The sequence below is a fragment of the Onychostoma macrolepis genome, chromosome 03 (genome assembly GCF_012432095.1).
Source record: "Onychostoma macrolepis isolate SWU-2019 chromosome 03, ASM1243209v1, whole genome shotgun sequence".
Taxonomy (NCBI): Eukaryota; Metazoa; Chordata; class Actinopteri; order Cypriniformes; family Cyprinidae; genus Onychostoma; species Onychostoma macrolepis.
Window position 1 is genome coordinate 55,868,604 of NC_081157.1, and position 13,880 is coordinate 55,882,483.

The 13,880-nt window shown below is 39.9% G+C and overlaps 1 protein-coding gene and 1 long non-coding RNA gene across 2 annotated transcripts; one reads left to right on the forward strand and one right to left on the reverse strand.

Moving 5' to 3' along the window:
• Window positions 1-3,490: 3,490 nt before the first annotated feature.
• On the reverse strand, window positions 3,491-4,870 carry LOC131535854 (uncharacterized). The gene has a single exon (XM_058768361.1). It carries the CDS (start codon window positions 4,868-4,870, stop codon window positions 3,491-3,493), a length of 1,380 nt encoding a protein of 459 aa, XP_058624344.1.
• A 3,123-nt stretch (window positions 4,871-7,993) lies between these two features.
• LOC131537864 (uncharacterized) lies at window positions 7,994-9,631 on the forward strand. Its single transcript, XR_009270415.1, has 4 exons — window positions 7,994-8,052; window positions 8,116-8,181; window positions 8,252-8,356; window positions 8,430-9,631. It is a non-coding gene; the product is annotated as an uncharacterized LOC131537864 (long non-coding RNA).
• The last annotated feature ends 4,249 nt before the right edge of the window (window positions 9,632-13,880 follow it).

Here is a 13,880-nt window from a genome sequence, read left to right on the forward strand (position 1 = left end):
ATACACATTTATATATTCTTATATTTTATATCATATATAAATATTTAATATATAAATAACATTTTTCTTAAATATATACATGCATGTGTTTGTATATATATACATAATAAATATACGCAGTATACACACATATTATGTAAACAACATTTTTTATTTTGGATGCAATTAATTGTTTGACAGCACTACTAATAATCCGTGTGATTATAAGAATAGTCCAAATCCAATTTGTCAAATTTCAGCTGTAGTACTCTCTCCGCATTAACACAAACAGCAAAAGTTCAACAACACGCAACAAACAAACACACCGACTGTGCCATTGCAGCCAACGCATGCACCGAAATCAATTAATACCATAATTGTCGGCCTATGGAAAATGCTCATTTTAAATCAGTTGTACATGATGTGTTATTGCTACTGTAAATATTACAATTAGTTACTAATATTACTAATACTAGCTGCAAAGTTCAGCTGATTGTAAAGTGAACACATGAACCAATTATTAATTATTTTAAATCAGGAGCACAAACTACATACACCAATCAGCCATCAGATCTCTTTTTCTCAGTGCTGGTATATAGTGTCCTCAAGTGGGAGTTGTGAGTTTACAAACACCTGAGAGAGGCAGTCACATGATCATAGTGACTGTTTCAACTAAAGGACTTTCACTATCAAAACAAGAAGCTCTGGCAGTTTCATTCTGTCTGAAAGAGAGAGAACACCTGAGTAAAACAACGCAGGAAATTCCACACCGTAATAATGACTTTAGGAAAAGGTCAGTGTATTTATACATTTAAACAGATGGAAGACGTTTTTCTTCTAAAATGACGTACTTGTCAAACTGAACTATAGGAAATAAAACATTTTCTTGAATATACTCACAATTCAGTGTTGGCAACATTTTAAAAAAAGCTTTAAATATATGCAGAATGAAAATAAACAACATATTGAGCAGTTATTATATTTTTGCAAGCACACAAATTGAGGGTGAGGTTGGGGGTTATATAATTAGTATTTTTTTCCAACAGTTGTTAAGTAAACTAACACAATTCATATACATGTACAGCATATTGAAATAACTGCATATAGGCTTACTACAAACCAAACCTCTTTCTATTATGGCAACAAAATTTTGTCTCTCTCTGAACTTCCTAACAAACTTGGCAATTGTCTCCGGTGCTGCAGAAATTAGTTTCAGTATTTCTTCTTAATATTGGTCAACAGCATATCCAATAGCTGTGTAACAATTCAAAGGCTGCAGCCTTCAAAGGCCGCAAAGGTTGTACTTAGCATTATTAGAGGACTGTTCTTGTCACCTAGCAAGCTGCCATTGACTAGTGGCAGTAACGTTTGTATTGGACTTATTGCCTAAAACAAACCTTCAAAACCATCTATTTATGCACATAATAAAGGCACAAAATAAAGAGTGTAAATGATAACATCTCAAAAAAGCCTGTTGTCAACCGGCACATTGAATTATTGGGTAAGGTAAGATGTGAAAGGTTCATCTGTTGTAGCCTTCATTGCCTGAGAAAATAAGGGCACATTTTGAGGCTACATTTGAAGGATTCTTCAAATTTAGACAGCCTTTGTCATGCCACAGTGACGCAATCACCCTTCGAATGAGGCATTCGAAGGATGCAACCGGTAAATTTGGATGCAGCAAATGACTGCCAATTCACTGAAATTGCCAGCATCTTATTTTGTCAAGTGACATCATGTGATTGTTTAACCTTTAGGGATTTAGTAACACAAAAGTTTCTGTGATAATATAAAATTATGCACCAAAGTATAGAACATGCAACAGTATTTAGTGATTAAAAAATAAATAAATAAAAATTAAAACCAAGTTAATTAAAAGAAGTTTACCTGGTGCATGTATATAGTGCCTTCATGTGGCAGTTGATTGTTTGGCATAGCTCCATGAGAGGCAGTCACATGATCACAGTGACGGATTTTCACTATCACAAGAAGAATCTCTGGCACATTCATTTTGTCTGAAAGACAGACAGAGAGAGAGAACACCTGAGCAAAACGACATATTGAAAATATGTATGTATAAGTGTAATTTGTGTTTAGTCTAATGCTATATCTGTTGACTTGCATGAATGGCCAAAATACATGCAAAAATGGCAATACACTTGACAGTAAAAAACCACTGACTTTAAAATGACCTAGTTTTGGTTATTTTGGCAACCCAGTGCTGGTTTCAACAGGGACAAATCCAGCACTGTTTATTGTAACCCAGCTGGGTTGGGTTTAATCTTTTTTTTACTGCACTGTATTCCAAATTATGCAAATACAAGTGACATATTTCACTAGGATTTCAGTAAATTAAGCATTCAGGTTTTTATATTTTCAAAGAAAGTGTTTGTTTCTTTTATTTTTCCGTTGTTATTGTTTTGTACTGCAAAATGTCCCTTTAATCTTGTGTCTCCGTCTGCACACTTTCACACCTCTCTGGACGGGATTTGGCTCTGATATCACAAGCACGCCAGCATGCTATAAAAGTGTGCCTGCATAAAACATCAGCATGTGAAATAATATCATAACGTGTCTGTCTCTATTGAGTTTTTAAAAATGAAGAATAATAGAATAAAACATGGCCAGCAATTCAGAAAGTGTCCCCTCTTTATTACAGGATTGAAAGTTATGAAATATCTGTTTAGAAGTGGAACACACTCTATCCACTATAAAGGTGATCATTTTACAGTGAAAAATGCTTTACAATTATTAAAACTTATAGCAGTTTTGTGAGCTCGTTGTTTGTCATCCATTCTTGTTTGCATACCCTCATAGAACACGCTGATGATGTGTTTGTGTAAGCTTTTGAACTGTAAGGGCTAAAAACAAAATACATTTTTCCTCAGATTCAATTGCAAAATGATTTGATTGCATGTTATATATATTGTAATTTGCAGTTATGAAACATTTTCTGCCATTTTGAATTTTTTACACAAATTTGTGCGCAAAAGGTTCATACAAATGATTTTAAGAACAAATCATGATTCACCAAAAATTTCATAATAAAGTTTAACGAGTTTGTTTGCCCATATAATCTTTAGGAGATAGAGTAAACTTATTTGGCTTGCTGTCCACTGATGAGTGGCTCGATGAAGCAGCTTCAACTCGAGCTCTGATAAACCCCCCAAAAGCGCAGAATAAATTTGGGACAGCAAGTTGGACATAGGGTGAACGAGATATTTGAAGATGTAGGTGCTCGGGATACCTCAAATATTGAAGACTAATGGTGATACCCCCCAAAAGACGTGAAATTTTAAGATATAAAAGGATGGTGGTGAGAGAGCTGCGCTTGGAAGTTTGATTAGAGTGCTCCTCGCTACTGAACTGCTGCGGCAGTGTATTTCTGGAATTACTCCTGCAGGAGTATCTCAGGACTGGAGGTTTGATTGCGGGGCTGGAGAACACCCCGCCGCACATCAGTGCCATGGAGCCCTATGGAGTCAAATATAACAAGGGGCCCCCCCAGATGTCACGGATGGGGCAGGATGTCCTCGGTCCGGAAGGGAAAACGGGCCACTGACGTCCAAAGCGAACCCCGCCCCCCCGCCGCAGAAAGAGGGAGCCCACGATGAACAGATAAACGTAGGGCTACCATCCTTCCAAAGCGAGGGTTTTGGATCACGTGAGGACATGAGGGCCCACTGCGCCCGAGGGACAGATGAACCTGGTACCTCCAGTCCGCTTGTTCGGATTGGAGGGCTCTCACTGCGGTCTGAACGGGAGAGCCTCCATGGTTAATAACATGGAAGATCACACGGCGATTCAGACTCAGAAGGATGCTAATGTGATGAAGATCAGTTCGAACATATGATTCGAAGGTATGAGATGACCAGCGACCCAGCATTTTAATTTGGTGTTCAGAAAGACCTCGCTGGGCTGCTGTGGTGGCTGCCCCTATGCGGAAGGAATGGGAAGAGAAATGTTTGGTTGGGATGCCCGATTGGTTGAGGATGATTGTTAGATTTTTTTGGAACCAATGTCTGGAGGCAGGGAGGTTTTTATCATCGATAAACAGAGGGTTGAGATGAGAGGTAATTTGAGACTTCCTCTGGCGAAGGAAAAGGGCTATGGACTGATAAGGTTGGATGGGGGTTGGCAAATTAAAGATGAAGATTGAATGGCCGCGTTTCATTTGATCGGTTTTGCTGGTTTTGATGTTGAAACGAATAATGTCATGATTTACTACTTGAAGGTCGGAAAATGTAGGATGAATGGCTGGGTTGAAGTTTGAGTTGGTGGTGAATTCTGAGACTCTGAGGAAGCCGAAGAAAGCCAGATTGAACATGGCATCTAGGGTTCTTATTTTGTTAGGGGAAAATGAACCAGAACGTAGAGTAGTTAGGCAGATACTGAGGAGGTCGATGGTTAGGGGTTGTCTGGTGTCTGGACCGGGGGGGTTGGTTTTTTGTAAACCTTTGATGAGGAGAAAGATCTGAGGGTTTGAAATGTTAGGGCATTGTTGGCCATGGATGAGCTTATAAAAGAAATGGATGCCGCTGAGGTAGACTTTGATGGATCCTGGTTTAATTGAATTGGTATGATGCAAGTAAGTGATGAAGGAAGGTATAGAGAGGAGGGAGAACTCAGGGAAAACCAAGTTATGGGTTCTGTGGAAGATTGTGAAGGAACTCCAAGCTGTCCAGTAGGTTTGGAGTGTTCTGGGAGAAATGGCTTGTAAGATGGAATTGATAGAAAGGGTATGGAGGTGACTGAGGGGGTGGTCTGGAGGAATAGGAGTTCTGAATAAGGAGGAACTGGAGTTGGGTTGGAGTCTGCCTCCGAGGCCAATGTTCTGAATTTCTGATAGAATTAGGGAACGGAGGTGAGATGAGACTGGAGGTGGATCCATGGCGACTGCGTTGGGAGGAGCTGGAAGAAGGACCGCTGTGGCAAGTGGATTAGACCTGAGGAAGTAGATGGATGCTGGGCAGGGAGCCCTAGAAGTGACTGGTGTCCGAGATGGCAAGGAGGAGCTGAAGCGAGGGGAGGGGGAGGGTTTGCAGGGAAGAGGGGGGAAAGAGTCCTTTGCGGAGGCAACCCCACGCTAGGGACTGCGCCAGGGGGAACATTAGGAGGAATTTGAGACCCAGAAGGGAGAAGAAGGGGATGAGAAGAATTGACGTTAAAGGATGAAAGAGGGGGTGGGATCGCTAGTGAAGGCAACCTCGCACTAGGATCCGCTCTCTGAGTAGGGGATGAGAAAAATGAAACCGTCTGAGAGGAAGTTGCGCATGGGTTATCAATAGAAGGAAGGACGGGAAAAAAGGTTGAGATAGATGCGTCTTGTCTAGGAAGTGAAGAAGCCTGTAAAAGAGAATTTGTGAGCGTTGGAGGGGCTGTGGAACTGTTTCTTGCGGCCGCTGTTGTAGGCCGGGCGGAAAGGCCGGCGGACGAGGAAGTACATGCAGCTGTAGTTTTTTCCCCCCTTGTCTTTGCCGCGGCCTCTGGATTAGCGCTGAACGCGTTCGGAACGCCGAACCGGGGGAGACACAGGAGTGAATGAGGACTGGTTCTTCTTTTTTGAAGTTGAGGAGTTTGTTGGGATGCTGGAGCTGTTATTGTAATTAGAGAGTAGGTCGTAGAGTTGAGCTTTGGATGATCTGCGGGAGAAATGAAGTCCGGAGTTGGAGAGGGCTTGACGTAGGCTGTTGACGGACCATTTTGAAATGGGTGGAATCGGAGAAATGGCGGCAGTAGAATGAAGAGATGGACGAGGCGCAGTTACCACTGGCGATCTTGAAGGTGGAGGAGAGAGGAGTCTTCTGGAGCGTGGTTTGTATGAGCGCTGGATTCTGCGACCGAAGCGCTCAGAGGGAGTCTCCTGACTTGGATCCGTGCGTTCCGATGATACTCGAGTTGCGACTGTTGGTGTCTCGGGGCAAGAGAAAAGTTTGTCATCTGAAGGAAAAAGCTGGAGGTCCGGTATGTTTGACATGGATCTGAACAGCACTACCGGATGATGCTAGAGCAGCTGGGACTGGAGAGAGGTAAGCAGCTGCTTATATACTCCGGCTGTTGATTGAAAGATTAGATGGGCTCGCTCCTCCCTAACTTACGTTTAGGAACTTCATTTATTTACGAAAAAATTTAGAAACAACTGAAACCACACATATGGAAAAAAATCACTTACTCTCCACGCCTTATAATCGGCCTTATAATCATGTTATTGTGTAAGATCACATGACAAGTTATATTTTAACCTAATACGACTATAATATGTTTAATATAATATGGTATGGCAGCCATATCACCCTGTAGCCCAAGACTGGTTGGGAGACCTACTGGGAAAACTAGGTTGCTGTTGGAAGAGGTGTTAGTGAGGTCAGCAGGGGGTGCTCACCCTGTGGTCTGTGTGGGTCCTAATGCCCCAGTATAGTGACGGGGACACTATACTGGCAAAAAGCACCATCCTTCGTATGAGATGCTAAACTGAGGTCCTGACTCTCTGTGGTCTTTAAAAATCCCAGGATGTCACGACCTCATAATCATCACCATATCTACTGATTGGCTTTATCATTGTCTCCTCTCCACCTATTAGCTGGTGTGTGGTGGGCGTTCGGCCGCAATAAGACTTCCATCGCATCATCCAGGTAGATACTGCACATCGGTGGTGGATGAGGTTATTGTGAGTGCACACAAATAAACGTAGAGTCTTAGGTTTGAAAAATGTATTACTTTTATCTGTATGACCAAAAATGACTAGTGTTTTAAGAGCATGTGACCACACCGGTGCCCTCCATCTGTCATGCAGTGAGAGCGCTACTGTTCACTTGAGCGCACATTTTTCTAGATTAACATTATATTGAGTGGTCATGTAAAGTTGCTACTACATACATTTTTCAGATGTTAAGCCATATTTCACGAGTTCACACTTACATACAGTATAATAAATAGAATAAATTTTATGCGTATTTGGCGTGCTGTCCGAGGGGAGGGCTCCGTGCTCGGAACTTTGGCCCGAACCCTGAGTACCCCCCCTACAGGTTAGGACAGGAATAGATGTAAGTGCGAGAAGGGGTGGCGGAGGAATGCTGGAAAACTGTCAAGGAACAGAGGTGAGTTTGCTGTGTATATACTGTATACATACCTCTTATCTTGTTAACTGGGTTGATTACTGATTGTGCTCCTCTCGTGTTAATTAGGTTAATTATCTGAACGTGCTCCTCCCGAACTTTGTTAATAAAACATAATTTGTGGTGGATGAACGATAGGTGAGCGTTTCGATGTCTTGCCCTATATACTGTATTACCATAGACTAGCCGTTAATGATCTGTCTGTCACGGACTGCATGAATTCGAATGGAATTTTTTTTCTGCGAATAAGCAACTAATAAAACTTTGGTCGACTAAGCCTCTTCTCATCAACTAACGGTTTATTCGACTATTAGGGATCATCCCTAATTGAAGTACAACCCCAATTCCAGAGAAGTTGGGACGATTTGTAAAATGAAATAAAATAAAGAATCTGTGATTTGTTAATACTCTTTAACTTTTATTTAATTGACAAAAGTACAAAGAAAAGATTTCCAAAGCCTTCTCCTAGAGTAACAGATAAGTTGCATTTCCTGATGCAGCAGCAGACTGTGGTAAATAGTCCGCAGTATGATGGTTTCTTATGCAATGCCATCTGAGGGCTCAAAGGTCAAGCACATTCAACTGAGGTTTCCTGCCTTGCTGTATATGTACTGTGATTTCTCTGGATTCCCTGAATCTTTTCACAATATTACATGTGGTGGTTGGCGAAAGACCTAAATTCTTTACAATTTTGCATTGTGAAATGTGATTTTTGATTTGCTCGACACTTCTCTTATGAAATTTGGCACAAAGTCATGAGCCATGATCCAGCTTTGCTAGTGTAGCAGGGTAAGTGTGTTATCTGCTTTTGGCCCGGTTTGGATCTGATTGGTGGACCAATGAGATGTAAGCAGCCCTACTACTTAAGGACTCTTATTTTGAGGGGTAGTGTGGTGTCTGGTTGATTCTGAGCTCTCCTCTTCCTGGCGTGCCCCTTTCCGCTCCTCACTGCGTTCAGGTAGGTTAAGACCTAATTGACTATTGCTGTGAATGGAGCGAAGCTAATCCGCGCTATTTATAGTCTGATTTTAGAGTAGGGCTGGTGGCATCGATATTGCGGCAAGTGTGTGGCGGAGTTCGCTTACAGGTATGTTTTGTGCTCATATTACATTTTTCGGTTGCTTGTGATGCTGGCATTTATTTTGTGTTGCTCTCAGTAATGGTGACACAAGCGGATGTGTGAATGCTATCTGGTACGTTGAGTCACGACACTTGTTGGCGTAACCATATAGCTTTGCGCTGGTCTCCGTGCAACCCTAACCGTAAGTACGTTTTGTTTCTCTTTCCTGCAAACGGGACTTAGTAGATTTAGTTTAACATTTGTTTTTGTTAAAGGTAAAAGGGGGAATGGAACATCACCGTCTCTAAGTTGATCTCTCGTTGAAGATACTACATGTGACGCCGCTGCTGTTTTGCTTACGGGCATTTTTTGTTTTGAGTACGGACCTGTTGTACATCATTGCTTACGGCTTCGCTGTTTGGCGGGGCGTTTGGGCCGGTCTTTGTGCTTTTGCTAGGCCATCTATCTGTTTTATTTTGATTTTGGTTTTTTTTGTATAATTTTATTTGCGCATTGCGCTGTGGTTTTTCCTTTTTTTTTTTTTTTTTTTTTGTGCTATTTGTGGTTGTTCTGCAGCTTTATAATTGTTCATTTATATTTTCGTGCCATGCATTGTACTACGTCATCGTAAAGAATTCACATTCTTTACTTCATTTATTGTTTTGTAATTCTGGTGTCATTCAGGCACTGTGATTTTGCTCTTGCTGCATTTCGTGCCCTTAGGAGGCTGGCGTACTGGAGTCCCTACAACTAGTGTCTGTAAATTTAGTCTGATTATTTTTCATTCTTTGTAATTCTTTTTTTTTTTTTTTTTTTTGTAATTTTTGGTTAATGGTTTTTCATTTCTGTCTCCAGGAGCCAGTGAGGACTCTGTGTGGAGCAGGGGAGGCTAGTCACTTTCCTTCCATGGTGTGTCTCACAGGGTGCTGTGTGTGTGTGTGTGTGTGTGTGTGTGTTGGTACAATTTGCTTTACTGTGTGTGTGTGAGGTGTTTGATGTGGTGTGAATTTAGGTGGGTTTGGACGACCTCCCGAGTTGCACCTGGCCTGCCCTGTTCCCACTAAGCCTGGCCCTGGAGTTATTTTAATAATCTGGTGGTGTGTTTCTGGGGAGAGAGAATATTATTGATGTTCTTATAATAAAGTGTATTTTTGTATTGACACTCACATCTCAATATACAGTATCTTATTTCCTTGCCTTCAATTGGTAAAATGTACCTGTGTCCTTACTGGGAGTATTTCCCTGGCGCTCCACCAGGGTGGTGTAGTCGGATTAAATTAATTGTGATTTTTGGGGTCTGTTAGACCTATATGACTCTGCCACACTAGCAAAGACTGAGATGCTCCTTTTATACCCAAACATGATATCTTGACCCATTACCAATTCATCTGCTTACTGTGAACTGTTTAACGTGGATATTCTATAACCTTTTTACTTTTATTTTGCCTCTGTCCCAATTTTTTTGGAATGTGTTGCTGCCGTCAAAAACAAAATTTGTTTATATTTACAAAATACATTTATGTTGGTCAGTGAAAACTTTGGAAATCTTTTCTTTGTACTTTTGTCAATTAAATGAAAGTTAAAGAGAATTAACAAATCACAGATTGTTGATTTTATTAAGCAAAATAATCTTATTTCAAACAGAAAACAAGAATATTGTTCACCTGAGTGAGCTGAGTGAAATGACGAAGCTGTAAACAGTCCGACTGCCATTGTGTCAACTCCGGTGCAGGGGAAGACAAGATGTCTCAGATTAAGCGATTGAGGTGTTTTGTTGTTGGATGTAATAATGAATATAGCAGTCGTCATTTACTCCCGACATCTGAGCCGCTGAAGACTCAGAGGATTAACATTACTTTCGCTTTGAAGGGAATGCTATGATCCCGATCTGCCTAAATGAGTCTATGCTAGTTAGCCAGTTTTGCAGCTAAAGTAAACAGTATAGATATGTATGTCTATGGTAAACAGTACTGCTCGTCACCCCACAGAAGAGAGGGGCGGGGTCAGCAGAGTCATTAGCATTTAAAGCAACATGGACCAAAAAACAGCTTGCTGAAAACAGAGCTGGTTTTGACAGGGTAAAAAAGGTGTTTCTTACACTACCCTTGAGAAAGTATGTAATAGGCTTTTAATTAAGACCCTAAAGAATCATATCAACTTGTGCAAAATGGGCATCCGATGACCCCTAACAAAACATGTTTTTATTGTCTCAGCACTTACAGGTCCATCTCAATAAATTAGAATGTCGTGAAAGTTCATTTTTTTTCTTGTAAGTTATTTCAAAATGTGAAACTTTCATATATTTTAGATTCATTGCATGTAAAGTAAAACATTTCAAAAGCTTTTTGTTTTAATTGATGATTAGAGCTTACAGCTCATGAAAGTCAAAAATCTGTATCTCAAAATATTAGAATATTTACATTTCAGTTTCAATAAATGACCATCCCCACAGTATAAACTCCGGGTATGTCTTGTTCTTTGAAACCACAATAATAGAGAAGACTGCTGACTTGGCAATGATCCAGAAGACGAACATTGACGCCCTCCACAAAGAGGTTAAGTCACAGAAGGTCATTACTGATAGGTGTGGCTGTTTACAGAGTGCTGTATCAAAGCATATTAAATGCAAAGTTGACTGGAAGGAATAATTTGGGTAGGAAAAGGTGCACAAGCAACAGGGATGACTGCAAGCTTGAGAATACTGTCAAACAAAGCTGATTCAAACACTTGTGAGAGCTTCACAAGGAGTCAACTGAAGCTGGAGTAGTGCATCAAGAGTCACCACGCTCAGACGTCTTCAGGAAAAGGGCTGCCAAGCCACTTCTGAAGCAGAGACAACGACAGAAGCGTCTTACCTGGGCTGTGGAGAAAAAGAACTGACTGTTGCTCAGTGGTCCAAAGTCCTCTTTTCAGATGAAAGTAAATTTTGCATTTCATTTGGAAATCAAGGTCCCAGAGTCTGGAGGAAGAGTGGAGAGGCACAGAATCCATGTTTCTTGAAGTCCAGTGTGAAGTTTACACAGTCTGTGATGATTTGGGCTGCCATGTCATCTGCTGGTGTTGGTCCACCGTGTTTTCTGAAGTCCACAGTCAACGCAGCCATCTACCAGGAGATTTTAGAGCACTTCATGCTTCCTTCTGCTGACAAGCTTTGTGGAGATGCTGATTTCCTTTTCCAGCAGGACTTGGCACCTGCCCACACTGCCAAAGGTACCGAAAGCTGGTTCAGTGACCATGGTGTTGGTGTGCTTGACTGGCCAGCAAACTCGCCTGACCTGAACCCCATAGAGAATCTATGGGGTATTGTCAAGAGGAAGATGAGAGACACCAGACCCAACAATACAGATGAGCTGAAGGCCACTGTCAAAGAAACCTGGGCTTCCATACCACCTCAGCAGTGCCACAAACTGATCACCTCCATGCCACGCCAAATTGAGGCAGTAATTAAAGCAAAAGGAGCCCCTGCCAAGTATTGAGTACATATACAGTAAATACACATACTTTCCAGAAGGCCAACAATTCACTAAAAATGTTTTTTTTTATTGGTCTTATGAAGTATTCTAATTTGTTGAGATAGTGAATTAGTGGGTTTTTGTTAAATGTGAGCCAAAATCATCACAATTAAAAGAACCAAAGACAAACTACTTCAGTCTGTGTGCACTGAATTTATTTAATACACAAGTTTCACAATTTGAGTTGAATTACTGAAATAAATTAACTTTTCCACGACATTCTAATTGATTGAGATGCACCTGTATATTAGTATTAGTGATGTCCCAATCAGGTTTTTTTGTGCCCCCGATTCAATCCGAGTCATTGAATATTGAGTATCTTCAGATACCGAGTCTCAATCTGATACTTGTATATTCTTAGGTGTTTGGTGCACAGTTCAAGTACATTAAAAATCAGCTCTGGACATCCCTAATTAGTATATTAATTAATTCTGGATAATTCCTTAACCCATATCCAGAGGTGGACAGTAACAAAGTAAATTTACTTGAGTATTGTACTTAAGTACACTTTTTGCGTATCTGTACTTTACTTGAGTATTATTTTTTTCTGGAAACTTGCGACTTTAACTTCACTACATTTGAAAGACAGATATCGTACTTTTTACTCAACTACATTTATATTAAGGTCCCCAAGTAGAAAGTCGTTATATTTAGCAGTTTTTACAGTGTGTGCATTTTCAGATTCACTGAACCCTTTTTTTTCTGCAAAAATCCGGCCTCCGATCTGCCAGGACCTTCCTGTGTTGCCAAGTGTTACAGTATTTCTAAGCCTGCAGTTTTCCGCCTAGCTTTGAATGGACATTTAGCTGATTTGTTTTACGCAAATCTGGCAACCTCGGGATCTTCCCCACTAAACTAATGTAAATGTCCGCGCTACTGCACAGCTAAAAGCGCTCTAAAAAGGCATGTGTTAACTCATTAAAGCCCTTTGGAAAATTAACCATGTTTTTACTATAGTAACTATAACTATGGTATTTGCAGTAAAATATATATATAAAACTTAGGCCTACTGGTAAATTGCTGCTAAAAACTGGTCAGGGAAGTATATAAATCTGAACATTATTTTATTGTCAAAACACTGGACATAAATACATATACATATATAATTTTTTTTTTTTTTTTTGTGCAAACAAATGATCAAAAAGTAGGCTAAATTAAAACTTTGGAATCTAAACTGGGAATCAATAAGAACTGAAATCAATTAGCAGAATCAGAAACAGAGTGGATAAAATTCAAATAATACCCAAACCTAGCCACATGTTGTGAAGTTCACTGATTTCTGAGCATTTTATGAACACTGATCAGTTGATGGCAAAATTCAAAAAGATGGTTATTTGGTGCAACCTTCACACCCGTGGCCATACTGAGAGAGTATGATCCAGTTTTCTGAAGAGACTAAAGGTTTGTTTTCTTTTCAATGTTTGCTTTGTTGCCTAAAATGAACCATATCATAGACTTCAATATCTCTTTGAAAAAGAACTGTGTAACTTTTAAACAAGTATTAAAATGAGTTCAATGTAGTTGTAGGAGTGTTAAATAAATAAAAAATAATAAAGATGATTTTCTTCATTCAGTTGTTCAATTTCTATAGGTTTGGTAAGATAAAAGCTCTTAAATCCAAAGATAATACAAGCTAATGAGTGTATTCAGTAGGTTGCATTAGTGGCATAAGTATACAACAATGCGACAATAAAACAATGCATTTACTTTTTACTTTTGATACTTAAGTACTTTTAAAAACATGTACTTCCGTACTTTTACTTAAGTAAAAATCTGTCTTCACAACTTTCACTTGTAGTGGAGTAGTATTTGACCAGTGGTATCTGTACTTTCACTCAAGTAATGAAGTTGTGTACTTTGTCCGCCTCTGCACATATCATTAAACAGGATATTTACATTTACAGGATATTCCTTGAATCATGCATCAGCAGGAGACAACAGATACATTTTTCAAGAAAATGCTTAATTTTTCAAAATGGTGTAATATAAACAGATTAAACCGTATTCCCTTATAGCAATCAAACTGACCCCAGTACACTGTTGACCCCTTAACCAACCATTAAACCTAACCTACCCATAACACCAAACCTATTCCTAACCTTATCCATATCACACCTCAATAAGCAGCAAAAGTGTTGTGCATTAACAAAAGTTTTTAACCATTATATAACATCTGCTAAAATCATTTGTAAATTTTCAAGAAGTGCATGATCA